Below are 21358 nucleotides of genomic sequence, written 5' to 3'. Positions count from 1 at the left end.
TATTCTAATTGTTTCGTACTGTACTGTACGTACTATACTGTACTGTAGTCTAACCTGCAAAAGTAATTGCACACTTACAGTACAGTATTTTAATTGTTTCGTACTGTACTGTACTGCACGTACCGTACTGTACACTGTACAGTACACTAAAGCTGCCTGAACACGAACTACAGGTATGTACTGTACTGTACACTGTACAGTACAGTGTACAGTACATACCCACACTCGCAGAGTACTGTACAGTACTGTACTGTACTGTACTGTAGTCTACCGCGCAAAAGGAATTGCACACTCATTATTGTTCTGTACTGTACTGTGTACTACGTACTGTAGAGTTAGAGTATAGAGTGTACAGTATACAGTACTGCACAGTGTACAGTACCTGATCCGACTTCCAGCTGACCAGCGCATGCGTACGAATTTTCAAATGATGTGGAGCTATTGTAGACTAATAAGGTCGTTGGTTCGTATTGTCACTGGTATTAAATGCATATGAGAACTTTTTGTGGCTTCCGCCATCTTGAATTTATTGTGTAGATATGACGGTCATTGATGATTAAATTTGAAAATTCGATAACCAGTAGCACTGGTAGGCTCTTCATTTTGTAATGGTTGTTGTAGAAAGATATCTTATGTTTATTTTTTGTACTTTTATATCGGATGCAAGGTTTTGGCGTTGATTTACAGCTAATACAAAGCCGTTGCTAGACGCTAACTTTCCTGCCCGCCATGAATAAATTGTCATTTCGCGCACGTAGTTTAGATGTTCATAAAAGTTTACCCATTTATCGAGCAGAAGATTTAACTGACTTATCAGAATGTGCAGCAATCAATCGTGCTGTACCTCAAATGCCTACGGGCATGGAGAAAGAGGAAGAATCGGTAAGTAGATAATCTTTTTTACTTCACTGTAGAAATTGGGGGAAAAAAACTTCCCAAAATGGAATTCATTTCTCAACTAGGCTAGTATAGGATAAATTGTGTTGCTGGCATTTTCTGGATTTACTGGACGATGACGCTAGTATACTGTATCATACCATACTTTACGTTAGTGTAGTCTAGCTCAAGTCTTCAAGTCAATTTTGCTAATGCCTAATTCTAAAAACCATGTACCATGCAGTACACTACTTACAGTACAGTTGATGAAGAAGCTGATGGAGAGTCAGGGTAAATGTGACCATGGTAATTTACGGTACTAGTACAGTACCAGTACGGTACTGGTACAGGCCAGGCATGAGTCCATGCCACTACTGGCTTATCCTACAGTACATACTGTACTCTACAGTACTTGATCTACAGTATAGTATGGCATCGCGCTGGAATAGAGCTTAGCAGCGAGCACTTGCAAGTTAATCACTGCTGCTGTTGGCTTTAAAAGCAGATTTCGATCTCATCGATGTTGGTTCCATTTTCAACTTTGATGAGCTACTGCACTAAGGAACATCGATGTGTACAGTAGAATGCACAGTAATTCATGACTAGGTTGCACGCTACCGAAATGGTGCGTTTTCCATTGCCGGTGGTGAAAGGCGGCAATGGGCCTAGTACACCGAGCTCAGTAAGCTACTGTACTGTATAGTATACAAGCGACAACGCTTACCCTTCGATCCATGTGGTTTGCCATAGAGAACCAACAGGGAACAATCATTGTACCATAAGTAACAAGTGAGTGCCAATAGGGCAATCAGCAATTTCAGTTAACGCTTAATGAATAAACAAGAGTGTCTAAAAAGAGAGCTGAGGTGAGGTATTCACGAATGACTACTTCCAACTACATGTATATGCAAAGGGGTAGTCGACGTAGCGAGAGACAATTCGATGAAAATCCAAGTTCTACATGGATTTCTTTCGTCATCCGATAGACATTAGGGGGAAGGGCATATTGGGTGTCGTAAAAACAGTACAGTTATTTCAAGTTTATTTCACTTTTGCAAAGAACTACAGCAACTCGACTTTTGCAATGGATGCAATGATTTCGATCGTACTAAGTGGAGAAGAAAGAAATCCTATGCGCGTATACATATTCTACATTTAGTGTACTCTAAGCGTCCTGCCATGCTTAAACGACGCAGTATGCAGCTATGGGAGGTAGTGTAGCTGTAGAAACTCGCGATAGGAATCAATGTGAGGCAGGGATTGCAGCAATGCCTGTGCTTAGTTCCAGAGCGGTTCGAGCTGTAAATTTTTGTAACTCACTTCGCATTTATACAGTACCGATCTTACGTGATTCTAATCGACCTTATATTGTATCGTGTTAGGCATGATACGCGTGACAAAATACTGTACGTACAGTAATGCAAAGCAAAAGTAGCAAGTAGACATGCACTGATAGCATATGTAGAGTAGCTTCGAGGCTGAAATTTTTCGATCACTGACTGAAGTCTAAATGAGTAGGGTTTGTAGATCAATTTTGATGAGAAAAGATTGCTTAGTTAAGTCGTCTTTTCTTATTCTCTTCTAGCCCTAACGCATTGATTAATTGAGTTGTCCATGCTCACAAGTGATGACTATGAGTCCGTTTAGACTATATTTATTGACTATAATTATTGGCCCACAAATGCAAATGCTGTATAATTGCCTGTCGGCTGTCGGTCTCCGTTATTGCAATTCAAATATGTTGGAAAGTATTGGTGATTACGTTCTGTTGAGCTAAGTTTCGCTGAATACATCAATAAATATTCGCAGTCAATAGGACACTCCCCTGCATTGGGTGCCCTGATAAAGGGAATGATGATATGATTGCTCTCTAGTAAGAAATTTAACCATGGCTGTATTGAATTTGTTTCAATACAGAAATTTATTTTCAAAAGTAACATCCTTAGATGCTCTCAGTAATCAGCTAGTAGTATTGCGATAGAAGTAAATTGTATTGACAGTTAATGCTGATATATAGCCGCCGTTATGTATGATATATTAATATTGCATTACATTTAGAGTAGCGAATAGGCATTTAAATCGCAAAGTTTCATTTATTTATTAATGTAGGAACACCATCTACAAAGAGCGATATCCGCTCAACAAGTTTTTGGCGACAAGCAACAGCTTATAATTCCGACGCCGCAATCTCAGGTATCTTACAAGCAAAGCGGCATGTTCTACACTACAGAACGACAATTACCTAAGCAGTACATCCACTTTCAAGGTACGTATTGATCTATCTCACCATGGATTTGATCTTCCGATATTGCTGGGTGCTTAAAAATCGAATGACTGACAATAGATCATCTGTTTTGGTACAGTAATCGATATTCTAGATGATAGCGAAGTTCCCGATTATGATATGGATTCAGATGACGAAGAATTTCTTAAAAGTTTGCCCAAGGATGATGTAAATTTCCATTCAAATTATTGGCTAATCTCCATTTCTTGAAAGTTGTCATTCCTTTAACATTTTCACTGTTTAATTTTGCAGCAACTTGAACCTGAATCATTTGAACGTGTTATGGAGCAGCTAGAAAAAGCAACTGGAAATCAGGCATGTTACGCAGATCCTTCCTAACAATTTCTTACTTTATTTTTCAACGCTTTACCAATTGCAATTGATTTTTTGATGATATTCTAATTCTTAATGTTATTCATTAGATTGTTACTTTTAATGGAGCCAAAGCACTCATTAAATTTGTCAGCGAGAGTGTTTTACAAGTATTGTACGATTATTGGCTAAAGAAAAGAAAAAAAGTGGTAAGCACAATGCGGCGTCAGTTTCGTTTTTCGAAAATTGCATGAATTAAATACGGCAATTTTTACAATGGAATATCTATAGGCTGGGGAGATACTGTATCGAGTGTTGACAGAGAAGAGAGATGGATCATCCCCAAACAATCCTTATGTTGCTTTCCGACGTCGAACCGAAAAGATGCAAACTCGCAAGGTTATTATCAGCAAATGCTATATAATCTACTAAAATTCTCATTTTACATCATGTTACAATATTATCTCATTGCTAAACGTGCATATATACAGAATCGTAAAAATGATGAATCTTCATATGAAAAAATGTTCAAACTAAAGAGAGACCTAGAGAACGTGGCGTAAGGGAGATGCATTGTGCTGTTATTGTTGAATACTGTAGAATTTTAGCTTCAACTAAAGTATTCGATGTTACTTGTTAACCACTTTTCTTTAATATTCGCTACTTTTACTATATCGTTAGGCGTATATTGGATTGCGTGGCTGATAGGGAAAAGTATAAACGTAATATTTTAGATGTTAACCGAAGTGTTTTTGAAACAAGGTAACGAGTCTTTTGTTAAATCAGGATTAATATGTATGTTAACAGTCTCGTTGTCTTACTCAATTGAAACAGGTATAAGTTAGATGACTATTCTGGTCAAATTTATCGCCAGCTGGAAGAGCAAGCTCTGATTAAGCGTAACCAACATATGCAAGTAAAGACTGCTGGATCATATGGAAAGAACGAGGAATCTTTGCTGTCAGCGAAGAGTGGCGAAAATGATAATTGGAAAGATTTAATCCAGCCAATCAATGTATGTACATTTTTATTTAGTGATATTCCTTTTTATTACTCGTGTTTTAGACGGCATAGCTATAACAGTCATGTTCTTTACAGGGAGAACTGAAATCGACTCATACATCGAAAGCCAGGACAAAGTACGTAAAAGTGCATATTGGAAATAGCCTGATAGCAACTTTTTAGTTATCATATCGCCAATTTAATTAGCGTTTGTTGTTATAGGCGAAAAGAGAAACATTCAAATAAAGTTTCGGCGCTAGTCAAAGAAGGGGAGCATATGCGTCACCGTGTTGATGCTAGCACTGAACAGGCTGCAGAACAAACAAGGCCACAGTCACCTGTTCGTGAAGTAGATGTAATTTAATTTCATTAAAATTTGTGTAGGGTTTCGTATGTATTTACCTATTTGTTATTTTATGTTTATTTTATTTCTACGATGCATGCTATCAGGTCTCACCGGCATCTTCTACAGCTGAAGACGAATTACACGAAGAGCCGTATCAATTCAGAAGGCTGGAAAACGGCACATATCATAAGGTTAATTGACTGTTTTGTAAAACACTTTTATCATCTTCTGTTTGTTACATTAGTATTCATTTATTAGGCAAGCAATGGCGAATATGATCTGTTAGACTGGAGTAAATGGTTAGAGCCTGAAGAAAACGAACTTAATTCACGTTATAGTGATATATCAATCTTAGAGGGTAGACTACAGGGTAAAGGTCGTAAACGGGTCGGCCGATGTGGACGGTAAGCAGCTTTTGATAAAGGTGTTAGAAATTCAAAGCAGAGATGAGCACATTTTGTATTTCGATTTTAAAGCTGACGAAATACTTTCATTTTTACAGCCTCTGGCTAGATGTGATTGATGTTAATCTTTCCGCGGATTTGATAAGCTATCCAGTAATTGATGATGACAGTAATGAGAAAAAGACTATTAGGTTAGAATTTTATTCCTTTCATAAGGAAATGATTTCGCCGACGTAATGCATGAATTTATATTTCACAGTTCATTCAGTATTGAAGCAGTAACTGGTCCCGAGAAGTTGTTATCAGATTGGTCTCAAATGTTAGATAACAAAAGATTAAAAGGTGATAACACTTCACCGAAGACACTTTTTAAATTAGTTGATAGTGCTGCTGTAAAGTATGACAGCCTAGATACCTATGTTTCGAGCTCTATGCCGTCCCCGTGTCAAAATGGTATTAATGACAGTTTTGACAATCCACAAATTGAAAAAATGGATACATCCGCAGATAATCTCGAATATGTCAAGTCAGAGTTTGACATGACTTCGCATGAATCTTTAGCAGACTTGGATAAACCTCTGAAAGATCTTTCTTCTCCATTGTTCGTCCCATCTGCAAAGCAACTGAAAGAAAAATGGATGCCCTCCAGTAATCCTAGCCGCGGTATAAAGCGAAAAGTATCCATTGATTCTAACTCTGTAAGCGCCAGTATTGGAGATTTTCTCGATAGCTAGATACTTGGTTTATAATTTCAACAATTAATTATAATATAAGGCTATCATGTCGTTGTTAAGAGTTAATAAGTGATTGATTACTTCCATATTATGAAGCTTCCTCTGAGATCTTCATTTTAGTGGCTATCGTGTGACGATAGACATCCACAACTTTTTATAGACATTTCTTATACATAAACCGCATTAGTGCATTCTGTACAATTTTGACATTTAGTTCATTGAGCTAATATAATATACTATATATTGAAATTTTGCAATTTTTTTGTATTAATAATTAATGGTTGGTAATGTTATTGTCGAGTATCGTCGTGGATCTACTCAGTAGGCATTGAAACTAGGATAAGTTAATGTACAGTCACAAATTATAATTATTAGCTTCGATGTTACTATAGTTAGGATTCGCGTACTTTTGCTAAATTTTTGACAATTGTATAAAATTGGTTTTGTACCATATCAATAACATAAATGGTATCTTTGTATAATATCATGCTATATAATATTTTATTCTTTACTGTATATTTTGTTGCAAAAATTGGTATAAGTGTCTTCTATACATTTTTTATAAAGCTTATTATTGTAAATCTTTTAAGTTATAGCATGGTTCTTGATTTTATCTACATTCAAATTGATTTAATGGCTGTGTTCGTACTACTGCTAAAAGTTTTAATGATGATTATTTCGTATCAGTAAAGACTGTGTCGGAATGTTAACGACTAATATATGACCATATAAATAGCATTGCTAAAGTTTGTATAATATTTTTTGGTATTGTACACTTTTATTTGTATCAATAAATCAGTATGCTGTCAGCAGTTTAGCATGTAGTCGTTATGTGTTCCACTTCTAGGGTAATCCTCATAGACCATCCGTAGCTTTGCCAACAGTAAGTAACTAATGCTTGCTCAATTGGTAGTTGCGTATAATTCGTATGTCGGTACTGTATAGAGTGTTACGGTTATTATTTACGATTAGTTACATCATTACGTTAGTAGCTTGTTGTACCGATCTGGATACCGTAGAACATAAAACCACCTCATTGAGATGATTCAAACTGTAAACGCACCTGCAGTATGAATACTTTCGAAACTTGCAGATAATCTTCCATTTCGGTAATGCAGTGCATTTAGGTGAACTATCAAGAGCAATTATTTGCTAGTCAATCGATGTGATAATAATCTCGATTCTGATGTTAAAACTTTGGGGTGAAGATTATGTACTCGTATATATGATCCGGGACTTTTCGATTGTATACGTGGTCTGTAGCACACATACTATAACAGTGCAGGTAGGAGTAGGACTATATCAGTGCAAGTATGTTGCCCTAAGTACATCTGCTACACATTTAATGTTATATGATTACCATACCAATATCAACCATTGTAATTGAAAAATGAGCATTTAATTAATGAGTGGCTCAGATTTCAACAAGGGCTGGTAACATAATATTTATACAGTGCAGTTACTGCCATAATGTAGGAAATATTAATGGCCAACATGTTTTCAGTGAAAAAGATGAGGTAAACTGATCATATAACACTTACAGTATTTTCTTGGTGCATAAAAGATTTGATAGGAAAGGATCGACGTAAGCCAATCTTGAGCTAAACAGCCTTCTAAATTGCGCCTACAGTACGCTTATATTGTATGCCTAACGATGAATCGAAACTACTATTATTTTTGGAGGAGTCTCTGAGAATTGTAATTAAAATAGGTAATTTTTTCTTTTTAATAATTATCTATGATTCCTGAATCGCTTATGAATACCCGTAGTCCCTAGAAATTTACGGCTTAATCCGTAAGTTGAGCATGGAGCATTGTGTGTGGGTAATTTCATAACTTCAATGTTAACTATTAGCGGTCTCTACCTTTGTATTACTACGCCAACTATACAGAACAGCCACAGGACCCATAAACAAGTAGTAGTTCTACAGTTTTCTAAAGCTTTGAGTTAATATGTAGTCATCCATAGACCCTCATCAACGTGACTTATCCAAAATTTTGGTCTAAAAACTAAATTAGGCATCACCGCACCATCGCATTTCAGAACCGGAACTGTAAGATCAATCGAGCAAGATTCGTTTTATTAGCACAGTATACGAGTATCTTGGTGGACGCATTAGCGCAGCGGAGATCTTACTTTACCGCTATACTCAAGCTCAGTCCATTATACAACAAGATACAAGGAAAGAAATGAACATGGAATGTTGCCATAAATGGATTAGGCCGATGGAAAAAATACTACGATTTTTTCCAATGCCAATTTGGAGTGAGTGCTGGACATTTTGGAAATTAGTTCTACACCATTCCTTGGCAGTTACAGTGCAGTAGCGCAAGTTGGTCATACAGTAGCAGAGCTAATATACACTGTCATATGTGTTAAAGCAAACTCTGCTGCGCTGGACCCTTTCTTGTCTACAGCCATAGTACAGTTGCTATGGAGCTCAATAGTGATCACTTTCATTGCCTGTTCTGCAAAATCTCGTCGATCGGAAATGAACTGTTTTAATTTAGCAGTAGTTATAACATCTTATCTCCCAGTTTTAACTGCGTTCCACTCTAAAAGCTTTGAATTGAGCAGCAATGACCACAATCGCCGGCATTGACTATGGAAGTTACCGTCAATAGAAAATAGATCAGGAAGACCAAGTAGCCATTATTATGCGACTCTTCTATACTGATGTTGCCTACAGCCTAACGTGTCTTGTTTCAGTATGGCGCTTGGCTCTGATCCGAGTAGTCCAATTTATTGCGCTGCTATGACTTATTTACCATACAGTATTTCATTCTCCTGCATTGTCAACACCGACGTAAACATTGTGGAAGGATTATTGAATTCATATATAGCATCACTGTCGAAGGATTTACTTTCCAAATGGAAATAGGATGGAGGCTACCAAATTGCCCACGATGAACAACATTACGTACCAAAGATTGCTACAAGAGAAAATTTCCTATTCAGAAACACTACATGAGCAGCATTACAAGAAAGAAAGAAACCATTTCATGGATAGAATCTACAAATATCGTGTGATAGCCAATATTACCCGCTACCGTTATATTTATATTATGCTCAGTTTAGCAATGGCTGGTGGAATGATGGAAATGTTTCCCAGGTTACTGCTGTTGATTGAATTGTAGTACTCTAGTACGCTGTATTGATGTTAACAGTTTTGATCGATATGTCGTCCATGCAATGCAATTTCCTGCATGGTTACGTATCATTACTTCAAATATGGCTTGTATAGTGTAGTGGAGTAACAATGAAGGCTAATTGGCTAGAGTTAAGATTACGAGAGTCAGGCTAGCCAAATTGTTGACGTATGCTATGAGATGCTGAGATGAATGATTTAAACCTTTGTCTCATATAGGCTGTTGGAGAGAAAGCTACTAGTAATCCCATTTTCAAGTATTGCAGTGGCTACGATTATCGGATGCTTAATGATCTTGCTGTGCTTATTCCAATTCGTCTCAGTATCACCAGGTAGGTGCCCGTTTGCACTTTCTTGACGAGGACGATTGAGTAATTGTAATGTTAGATAGCCAATGCCAGAGATAGCTTGCCTTAGAGAAATTTTGAATACTAATCTGTTCTCATCTTTGAATGATATATTACTGTAAAGTATTAACAGCCTCATCGGATCTTAGCTAGTCACAAAGCATACGATATCTAATTTAAATCTGGCAGTAAGTTTATCACTTACCAATTGTAAGCTTTCGATCCAGTGAACAGAATTGGTCATACTTTTTACTTCGTATGAATTGTAAGCAGGTCGTATAGTAAAATCCCGAAGACTATACTATAGGTTACACTTTGTAGCGTAGCAAACGCAATAAAGTCATGCTATGATTACTTACTGCTAGTACGTAAGTTTAGATTTCAATTCTAGACCTCCTTAATTGCATTGCCACATATACGCGTACATATTTATAATTTTACTATTTATACATTGAAATAATGCGCTGGTGTCTTGATTAAGCACTACCAAGTCATGCATGACTCCTGTAGATGATTAGGCTTGAAGTATCTTAGACAACTAGTAAGTTGCATGCTTTAGAAATTTCTTTTCCTTGTTGACATCTGTTTTGCAAAAACGATTCAAACAGACTGGAAATTGGTTGATGAAAATGTTGCAGCGATGGCAATATTTGCACCGCTGATATTCTGTTTGCTAACTGATATTTGGCCCATCTACTTAAAACCTGGTAAACTAACGTGCATTACTCTTTAATGTTAAAATAGAAAGTCTCGATTTGTTGAGAATTAGATTCAGTTTGTTGCTTACCCAATACTTAATGTTAATTGCTTTATTTTCAGTAATCTGCTACTTATGCATAATGATGCATGCGTGCCTAATCCCTAAAACTCTTCGAAAAGTTAATCCAGTAATTACTGTGTAATGTCATCGAATGCAATTAAAAATTTATAATAGATTAAAATTGATATACTTGTGATAAATTAAGCAGATACCAATATGTACGTTGATTGAATGGCATTGTAAGTGTATTTATTATCATCGAACAATTATAATTATCAGACTAGCGTATGTTATGAAAAGCCTGATGGCATTAGAATATGCTATTTTAGGTAACTTTGTGAAGCATACGAGGTTATACATATTTATTATCCATTTTTTACAAGCTAGCAAGTAAGGAATCTGATATCTGTGGATACTTAACTATTTATCGGTGTACTATTACATGGCTTTTATTGCGCATTAACGCGCTATGCAACAATCCAAAATGCTACTTATAACAGCAATTCATTACTTAAAATTACTGTAAATAATGTAATTCACAAGATAATATATAATGGTCTTAGAACAAGCTAGCAAGCAAAAAGTAAATACTTTTACCTTTTTAAATAGAAAAGTGTTGATGGTATGCTCCTACAATAGATACTGTAGGTTGGCAATATCAATAAATTAAGATTACAGCAATACATAAGCGTAGAGCATTGCTACAAAGTACGGAATCAACAGAGTATCATACATATGTTGCAGATTGAAATTTCGGTTAGATTAAATCATTGCAATTATAATCCATATTATACAAGATAATGCATATAATTCACTACAGTTCATGGGTGCAACGGGGCATTATTCCATAAGTATTGTACTTCCATTTAAATTTTGGATCACTTATTGCCAATTAACCAAGATAATTTACACGGTAATATTTTTTTATCACGGCCTTAACAGTATCTGTAATATATTAATAACATAACAATAATATTTCATAATAATTAATTTTATAATCAGTATTATATAGTTATATACGAGCGTATAAGGTTATGCTATACCTTAACGATTGAATAACTTATCAATTTGGTGAAATACTAACTATTATATGTATCCGATGCAAAACTGTATTTCTATTCATGATTCTACGAATATAAACAATTCGCAAGATAAATCCGTAAGAGAGGCATTAAATCTACCTTGTAGAATCCATCATGACTTATTAGCGGACTTATGATTACCTTGAGAGACAATCTTCTACGGTCTGTATGTTATGACAGTACATAACTTTATATAACGTGTAGCACAGCCGAAGTGTAATGCATACAACAATCATGGTATGACTTAATAATATTCGACATTGTTGATGATTAAAATACGAAGGATTAATTATATTATATGCCAATTTTAACGCAATTTTCGGTGTTATAAATACAATTATAGTTCAAAGAACACCTTGAAATAGTAAATATCGGGTTTAATGAATTAATAGACTGAATATTAATGTTAGGCTGAAACAATATTTATAAGATAGAATTCAGGAAGCATCCTATTTTATTTTATCTATTTCTATCACAAAATCATCATCGATGCTATTATTAAGGAGTCAAATTTACACAATTGACGAAAATTAGATATCGGATATACAATATCAATTATACAGGGATATTCTTGATTAGCACATATCAAATTGGCTAATCTGGCCTGGTTGCCCATCCAGTAATGTTGAAGGTACGCCGACATATTGGCGATTATTTTGAGTGTTTTGTTGCTGCTGTTCCATAACTACATTCGATTGCTTTACTGATTGAGATGGAATATCAGTACGCATACCAACGGAATGAGGTTCTAAAATCGGCATGTTGGACATCATATTTATACTATCATTTTGATTATCAATGTTCATATTTGTCGATAATTGCATATTGGATGTAGGATAATTTAATGACCCATCATGCTGTTGCATGATTTGAGGATTAGAAGACATGTCATTGTAAATTAAATGTTGAGATTGTGAATTCATTTGAAGATTGGATTGATTATAACCAGTTACTGGAGATTGATTACTGCCAGACGTACAGATTGGTCCCGAATTATTCATGTACGCAGTAGAATTGACTTGCATATTGTAGCGATTATTATTGTTGTTATTGTTAAGGCAATAATCTGACATTCCAGCCTGTGCAGTCTGTCCAGTACTGTGTTGACGAACAAGCTGCGAATGGCCTTGGATCATTACTGCTGAATTGCTTCTTGAGAGGTTATTTCCATAAGAATGCATTACTTGTGGAATTTGTTGATTTTGTGGGCAAGTTGATTCAAGTTGATTATCCAAATTGTTTGACATAGTAACGGTGTTGGAATTCATCGGATTGCCTGCCATGACACTTGTTACGGGTATCATTCGTGGAGTTGTTGGCGATGAATAATTATAAGATGAACCAGAGGGTGACATACTATAGTAATGGCAATCATCAGAAGATAATTGCTTTTGCATATTCGCCACATCACTACTTAATAAACCATCTGCAGCAGGATTTTGGCTGTGTTGAGGTTGTGCGGAGTTAATGTAATAATTTTGGCATGTATTATTACCTGAAGAATACATATTGCCTGTAGGAGATTGCGGCTGAGGAGTTAAGTTCATAGAATTTACCGTCGAACTATCCATCGTATTCACACCACTCATGAACATATCAGCCGGATTATTTTCAGCTTCGTTTTCTATACCAACATAATTAAGATCTGGAGGTGTCAATATTCTATTTGGATGATTTGATTGATCAAGCATCATATAATTTTGTTGCTGTTGTTGATCCATGTTATTCATATTTCCCATAGTACCCTGTATAGCTCTATTTGCAGGTATATTTGCTGTACAATGGGGTACATTTAACTGTTGCTTTGTTAAAGTTGTTGGTTGCATCACCTCATACGAATTATGAGATTCGATTGGCGTAGTTGGCGCAGTAGTATTTCGGTAAGCTTCGATACATTCTCCAATTTGGCAGTTATTACTTGACGGTGAAGAATAAGAATGATTATTTAATTGTGTAGGTAATAAGTTTGATGATGGTGATCGTTGAATACCTCCAAGTTGAACAGGCTGATGAGTACCAACATCGTATCCAGTAGATGAGTTGGCTGTAAAGTAATTATTAGTATAGTTGACCATAGTGGGAGTTCTTGGGGTAACTTGATTTGATGCTACAGCGACTTTAGCAGCCGGAGTAGGCATGATTAAATGCGTATTGTAATCAAAAGATGGGCTAGGTGGTCGATTATCGGTACTAATAGGCGTTGTAGGAATCTGTTTTAAGGGTATATTCATGACATCGCTTAATGAAACATCTTCAATATCCATAGAAGAAAGTCTTTTCCTTGATTTTTTCGCCTTTGATTTTTTGCCTAAATCGAATAGACTGTCGTCATTGATATCTTCCACAGACAGAGCCATCGTATCGCCATTTCCAGCTTTATTGGCAGATCTTTTCTCTTTCCGTTTCTGTGGAGTACGAGTGTTGTCAGCGGATGTATTTGAAGTGTTTACCACTTTGAGTTTCCTTTTTCCTTTATTGCCTGAAGAAACGTCACTTTCGATAGAAGAAATCTTTCCAAAGGATTGATAGTTGTCTATTTGATTGATTGTATCGTCCTGTTTCGGTAGATTTTTATTGGTGTTATTTTTGCCCCGCTTGTTATTGTTACCCTTGTCGCTGGTTATTTTATCTCCTTCAGTACTAGTTTTATCATGAAAATTGGGTTCACTTTTGATCAAAGGCTCAACATTGAGGGTTCCTTTCTTCTTGACTCTTTTATTATCTTGTGTCTTGTCTTCCAGAATACTTTTTAAATTCGAATCACTTCTATTGGTGTTGCAATCGCCGTCAGCCACTGGCTTTATATCAGTTTGACTAATGTAAGACTTTTTCTTTTTGTAGTTGACTTTCATTCCTAATATGATAAAACAAGCAATAACTTGATGAAATCCAATTCAATTTCAATGAACTCTACATATAGTTATTATCCAAATATAGTAGTGTTAAGTCGATATGATGTTATGGCAGAAAGTTTCGATTTAATCTTATACTGTAGACAGTACTGGATTATCCTAGAACTCCTTGACTCTACAATACAGTATATACTCGATCAAAATTTAAAATTTACTCTTGAACTCAAGAGTAGTTGATATTTGAAAGCTGCAATTCAGCTACTGTATACAGGATAAATATTAACATGATTAGAATGGATGATTATTCAATATGTTGCTAAAGCAGCCGCATCAAGCTGCTTCAAATACAGTAGAAAGGTGATGTTGATTACTGGCTGGTAGATTGATCGATCGTATCACTGTAATGCTGCTATTCAGTAAGCGTCATTAGACATTCATACCTTCTTTTAATTCATATTTTCTTGGTCTACCACGCCGAATAATAGGACAAGTACATAGTTTGCTTTTGCTTTTTTCAAATGGTGGTTCCATTTGCTTAACATCAAGGCTAAATGTGAATACTCGATCTAGGAATAGTGGGCATTGTAAGTTACATTTACAAGTCCCGTCTGAAGTGACATATTTGATAACATCGGACATGTTCCAAAGTTTATCCTTAGTTGGGCTATAATACGATGAAATAATATGAAAACGTTGATTCAATATAGCTTTCAAATGTGAATTATTCTTTTGAAAGAACATGAAACAAAGACTAGCACACACTATGAACAAAAAAGAAAAATATCAAATGATGGTTGGATTACAACTTCAATTTGGCTAGCCAATAAAGGCTAGTCAAGTTGTACGAGAGATAGTGTCTTCATGCTACTGTTCAAGGAGATAAATTACTCCATTACTACTTACTGTACCATGTGGAAAAAGATGAAAGGACAACGATCAATACAGATCGCCAATATCAATACTAAATGTACTTTGAAAACGTCCCACTTTCAGCATGAACTTAACATGATAAGGACGTGTATATTGATTGTATTGTATTGAAAGTGATAGACTGATAGGTAGAAAGTGCAGCAGTTTTCAAGTAGTGTCGAATTAGAATGATGCCTAACAACATGCTTGTTCCACTGATGTATTTTCTAGCATGATGACTATGGAGAAAGATAATTGACCGATCGAGTTGAGCCAATAGTTGCATCATTTTACCTGACATAGTAGATTGTATTATTATCTCGAATACGCTTCCAACCGATAGGAACCATGGTGATGGCCTCCGTGGAAGATTGAGACGATGATGTTAAATCCATACCAATATGAAGTCGTGTTGTTTTGGTATGGCAATGATTGAGCAATGGTGTAGGATAAGAATATCAATGATGCGTCGCTAGTCCACTTGCAATACGTTACTGCATTCAAGATGACAAGACAACTTGTATCAATGGCGATCCAGTAGTGATCGGAGTATGATTGCGCTTGGACTTGATGGTAATCAATGTTCTTGTGGTGGGATTTAGCAGGTTGAAAGGAGGAAGAATAATTTACAAGAGAATCATGTATGTTGGAAAGGATGATCGATACATGGATTGGTCAATCTGATGTAATAAATTGAAATAGAATGATGGTGTGGGCTATCGTGTACCACTATCAGCCCCACCAAGACTGCCACGACACAAGATACGTCTCCCAATGGATATCCAATTGAATCAATGCCCAACAACAATTTGCTCTTGTTGTTTATCTTGACAATTGAAATGATGGAAAAGATTTTTTTATCCACGCTTTGTCAACAAGCAAAACGGTTGAAAATCAAGCTTAAAATGGTTTTACTCTCTGCTCATCAATCTCTTGTCTACCAATTCTTGTGCAAGATTGAAAATCTGACGTCATCTTTCAAATCTTTCTTCGCCTTTTGTCGACGCTATTTTGATGCCTTTTGATACCTGGCTAAACTCGCATTCTCTCTCTCCTTCAGCTTTTGCAATCGACCCAAGTTGTCCAAACTACAGATGTCTACCCCGAGTCGATGGCTATCCGTGCCCCCACTCACGACGCCTTTCGTATGGAAAATCAACACTAGTATGCGTACTCTACCCACAATTTATTGTCTTGGACGTTGGCAAGCATTCAAGTCGTGGACGGAGGGGGGGCATCCAAAGCTTGGTCTTCGGACAGACAGCCATGGAAGAGAGTGGGGACAGGTTACGCCAGTGGTCGAGTGTCACCTACTGACCATTCAGGGATGTGGGCGTCAATTCGGATACAGTACCTATGGACACCATCCATAGTACTGTACTCTACAGTACAATGGACAGTATCCAGTAGGCAGTGAGTGCTGACGACGGAGTACCTGTGAGAGAAAAACTCTGCACCTGTTTGACACTGACAATAACCTGGACAGTGTCCAGACGGAGTCCCAGACATGGGGTGGCAATACACCTTCAGATTGGCGGTAGTCGGCCCAAAACAACACCGATAGAGCACACGGCCATGGACGACTTTTCAAACATTGCTCCACTTGGGCTTGACAATCTCACTCAAACCAATTCAGTTTAGTCCATTTGCAAGCCGTGTAAGTTAGCATCATTGCCAGAAGAGCATCAAGTTTCTTGAACATGTGGAAACTACAAGTACAGTCTTTCTTGTTCAACTTGCGCTCTGTGCCATTGCTCTTGCAACAATATCAAGAAATTTCTTTTGTACCTTTTCATCAAGACAGGGACTAGTCTACGGATAGAGTTACCCAAAAACATAAAATCATCTTTTATTGCCTAAAATAATGTTTTCTTAAACAATGAAATTGAAAATTCGTTGTAGTCTACTCAAGAAGGTATTGCAGCTTAAGTCTCCCAACAGACTTCACTTCACTACATGTACAGTATATTATAATGTCATACATATACATGATATGTATGGCTAATTTCCAAGGCCGGACAATCCGAGAATGGTTCAAAATTGACAGGCTGACTTGTAAAGTTGAAAAACGATGGATGCGGCTCTCGCCGGGGCTAATGGCCAATGGTAAGGTTGAGTTAGGGGATGAAAAAAAAAAAGAGGAGTAAAGACCATTCTAATAATAGTAACTAGCAAATGTTCAATTCATTTGCTTTTGTACAGTCTTACAAGACTTTTCATCTTAAGCAAATTGCAGACTGCTCTTACAAAGAATGGAGAAATTGGCATTGCATGCATGCAAATGCAAATGATTACAAAAATTGGCAAGCAATGGTTGTCATCACAAAATTGCATTTGTGCATAATCACTTTAGATACAGGGCCTCTATCCTGCGCGAGATAGATAGTTCAGCAAACCGTCAATGAAATAAATTCTTTCCAAAATAAACTACTGTAGGTTGCAAAAATTGGCAAGCAGTTCTTGTCATCACAAAATTACACTTGTGCTTAATCACTTTAGATACAGGGTCTCTATCCTGCGCGAGATAGATAGTTCAGCAAACCGTCAATAAAATAAATTCTTTCCAAAATAAACTAGGTTGCAAAAATTGGCAAGCAATTCTTGTCATCATAAAATTACACTTGTGCTTAATCACTTTAGATACAGGGTCTCTATCCTGCGCGAGATAGATAGTTCAGCAAACCGTCAATAAAATAAATTCTTTCCAAAATAAACTAGGTTGCAAAAATTGGCAAGCAATTCTTGTCATCATAAAATTACACTTGTGCATAATTACTTTAGATACAGGGCCTCTATCCTGCGCGAGATAGATAGTTAAGGAAACGCGGTCAATGAAATAAATTGTTTCCAAAATAAACTAGGGTCAAGGATTAATTCGTCGTTCTATTGTGCGCCGCCACACTCAAGGCTGTGGCCATATCCTTATCAAACATCATTTACACCATTGCTGAAATGGAACAATTGAACATATTGTCCATTGCTTGGCCATTTTGATGGTGTTTATTTGATCTGAAATAAAAGTTACCAACTATGAACAGTGCTTATAGACATACCAGTGCCGTTGGAATAGCGGGTTACACAGTAAGAGCTTAATTAAACAAGCTTTACAATAAGCATCACTGTATATCAAAGCTTTTTCCAAATTGGATTTCGATGCGATAGCTATTTTAAAAATCGATCGTAAATCACTAACCAAGGGCCCTTTCTGCACTGTACATTATGTGCATTCGACTACCGACGGCGTTAAAGGACAAAGAAACAGTAATGCAACTAATGGCATCGCTAGTGTAGCACTAAACTGAGTCGGTGATCTATGTCTCTTTCTAGATACTTCAGCTGATAGTTTGGTATCATTAAAGTAGTGTATTGTTATACTATTTCAGACATCTACAAGTATTCTATCTATTTTCCAATAAAGGATCAATTTTTCCTTCCAGATAGGAAGAAATAGATGTTGATATAATACAGTTTACGCGTTCCACTGGACGTGTGATATTACCTATATGGCGGCAGTCGGTCATGGCTTTCATCATTTCGACTACAGCTGGTAGCTGGCAGGGTGCTATCAAGTATTTGAAAGCGTCGGTAACAATTCACTTGCTGTGTTAGCAACATGGATAGTAAATTCATGCCCCATAATTGCCCACTAGTTGTATAATGAAACTTTTTCAACGGAGAAAAAAAATCTCCTTTAGCCATACAGTAGAGGACTGCATGGGAAATATCGAGGTCAACAACAAAGATCAATTTTAATGATAAAAAGCTTTATTCGAAAATTTATTGTGCGATAGTGATTAAAATAGAAGAATGGAAAAAAGTTTGTTCAATTAAGCCGAAGCCACGCATAAATCTTCCCAGAATCCACTTTTATTGCTTGAAGTATTAGCTTAAATAGGCGGAATTGATCATGCCTTTATTTGTAGCCAAATGCAAATCTGCTCGATTAAGGTACTTAAGACAACAGTCTTTCCTAACAGTGGACAAAGTAAACGCTCTGCTCTACTATTCTACAATAAATGACTACAAGTCATCTGTTTTATCAAATTATGCAACCTTGACGATACTAACGATTATTAATAATGAAGCCGGTTAAAATTTGTGAAGACCGTATGACGATGCCAATAGTCATCTCAGCAATGAAATACAATTACTTACTGTAATTTTAAGGATATGTAATGGGGAAGTCGCCATTACTACTGTAGGTCGCGTTCCCAAGTATAAACTGGTAATTGGCTTAAAGCAGGATAGTGTTTACAATTAGTATTCAGAAGTAATATTAGAAATGAAAAATGGAATCTCTCCACGAATTAAAATCAGTATTTCCTTTTCAATCATTGTGAACTTTTATCATTCAACGCCGACTAATAATATAAGTATATTTATGGGCGTCCACTTAACTTTCCATAAAGTTCCTGTAGCTGTCAAATTGTAGAATACTGCTACTGTAAATTATAAATGAATTCAGTTGCAGACTTTCAACGGCAGATACGTAATTTCACTTGATTTCAATTGGATTAAATTTACTTCATACGAGTTGGCATACAATCTAAACCGGCACATTAGTATCGCTTCCTATTGCAATTGCTATCTAAAATGCAATGCAATTGGCTAAATTCGAGCCACGTTACGACATCAGCATAAGACATGAAATTCAGCAATCCTGTGGATTGGCAAGTTTAGATTTCTATATACTTTTGTAAATATTCCTACTGGCATTAATGACGCTTTCTAGTTTTCGATGATATGCAAGCGAATTAGACTAAGTTTAAATAAATTATAATGCTTTTATCTAAAAGTTATAAAATTTGTAAATAAAATGTGTAAATTAATGGGTAGTTAGATAAGTTTAGATTACGTATTAACAGAAAGAAAGAAAATAAAATATTGAAAAAATAGATTCATATAAATCGAGGAGATACAATAAAAGCCCGTAGGTTAAAGACTGGCTACTCGAAGACAGTGCTGTACAGCTTTAATATTTAGACTGTACCTAATATGTAATATTACTGTACCAAGATACTATAATGGAGTTTTTTGTCTTATGATTGTAATAGTACAACGTTGTACGCCAAAGTTTTAATTTTGAGATCGTTAATTAATGTTAACATTAAATGGACAAAGTTTGCTCACGATAAGTCAACTATTACGAATGTGAAATCTTCGCTTATTGCAGTAATCAGTCAGCTCAGTGTTCACTACCCTAGCAATTAATTGGCGTAAAATATTATTCGCAATAATTAAACTTTAGTCAATTACAAATTGACTTTAGTAACATGGCTTTTGCCAAGTGCTTTTATCTATAGCAAAGAGATGATATTAATTTGCGCTCGTAAGATAGCTCGATTAATTCAAGCGATGAGATTACAATAGGTAGACGAAAATAAAATGAATCTCGAGTCCTGTTTTTTAGGAGTATCGCTACGAATCTAAAAAGGCGTTGACTATTTCAATATTTGCAATTTCAGCATCAGGTATATTTGAAATTGATCATGATAACATGCATGTTATTACCTGATCGTTAAAGCATTTTTAATTTAAAATCTAATCAACATTTACTGCAATTTTTATCTATTCACAGTTAATGATTATAGTAGAATGACCCACAAGATTTAACCAGAAAATCAATCGGCCATCAACTTACTGATACTAGTGTTGGACAGCAGGAATCACCAAAATGTTACCACATTTTATGCCGTTTTTATTTAAATTATCGTTGATACCATTAATAGTCTGTGAAATTGCAAAAACAGTGATTTGAATATCGCCTTACTTGTCAATAAAACAAAACAATAGAAAAAATGAGGTTTCGGTACGAGAATGTAAAACAAATCAACCATGAAGCAGTAGAAATGATACATAATGTCATAAATTCATACACTTCATTAATTAGAATACGTAATAAGAGATGGCAAACAATTATTTTAAAGAAATTCCTTTATTTGTTATATAATACTGCACACATTGTAAATTATAATGCACAAATTATTTTAAAGTTATGTTTGATAGTCAGTTCCAGTAATTAGCACTGGCATAAGATATAGAGTAGTTCTTGTCGTACTGGTTGTATACTAGGCTATCATATCAACTGGCCAGAAAAATTCAGCACATATAACGGTAACAAAATAAATACTAGAGGTCATATGCAATTCTAAATTTAAGAAAGCCGACATACAGTCAAATAACAAGCAGAATAGACGACAAAAATGAAGAAAGAAAATTCAAAAAAGCATCGATTGCACAACATGGTCAAACCACAATACGCTGTCTTAACAAATTTAAGTACAAGATGTCAATCTCTCAT

General features: G+C 35.8%; 3 protein-coding genes across 3 annotated transcripts; 2 read left to right on the top strand and 1 right to left on the bottom strand.

The window, feature by feature from the left end:
- Positions 1 to 729: 729 nt before the first annotated feature.
- On the top strand, positions 730 to 894 carry TRIADDRAFT_31044 (uncharacterized protein; the record flags this gene model as incomplete). Its single annotated transcript, XM_002116577.1, has 1 exon — positions 730 to 894. The coding sequence occupies one exon, from the start codon at positions 730 to 732 to the stop codon at positions 892 to 894; it is 165 nt and encodes a 54-aa protein (XP_002116613.1).
- A 2148-nt stretch (positions 895 to 3042) lies between these two features.
- On the top strand, positions 3043 to 4238 carry TRIADDRAFT_31210 (uncharacterized protein; the record flags this gene model as incomplete). Its single annotated transcript, XM_002116576.1, has 7 exons — positions 3043 to 3142; positions 3240 to 3328; positions 3413 to 3479; positions 3608 to 3681; positions 3764 to 3871; positions 3964 to 4031; positions 4154 to 4238. Coding segments are annotated over 7 exons (591 nt in total), but the record flags the coding sequence as incomplete, so codon positions are not given.
- Positions 4239 to 11871: 7633 nt separating this feature from the next.
- Positions 11872 to 15407, bottom strand: TRIADDRAFT_60568 (uncharacterized protein; the record flags this gene model as incomplete). The annotated part of the gene is made up of 3 exons (XM_002116506.1): positions 11872 to 14150; positions 14589 to 14812; positions 15352 to 15407. The coding sequence occupies 3 exons, from the start codon at positions 15405 to 15407 to the stop codon at positions 11872 to 11874; spliced, it is 2559 nt and encodes an 852-aa protein (XP_002116542.1).
- Positions 15408 to 21358: the final 5951 nt, after the last annotated feature.

The sequence above is a fragment of the Trichoplax adhaerens genome, genomic scaffold (genome assembly GCF_000150275.1).
Source record: "Trichoplax adhaerens TRIADscaffold_16 genomic scaffold, whole genome shotgun sequence".
Taxonomy (NCBI): domain Eukaryota; kingdom Metazoa; phylum Placozoa; class Uniplacotomia; order Trichoplacea; family Trichoplacidae; genus Trichoplax; species Trichoplax adhaerens.
The sequence above is the reverse complement of the archived record's forward strand: the minus strand, read 5'-3'. Positions and strand labels throughout refer to the sequence as shown.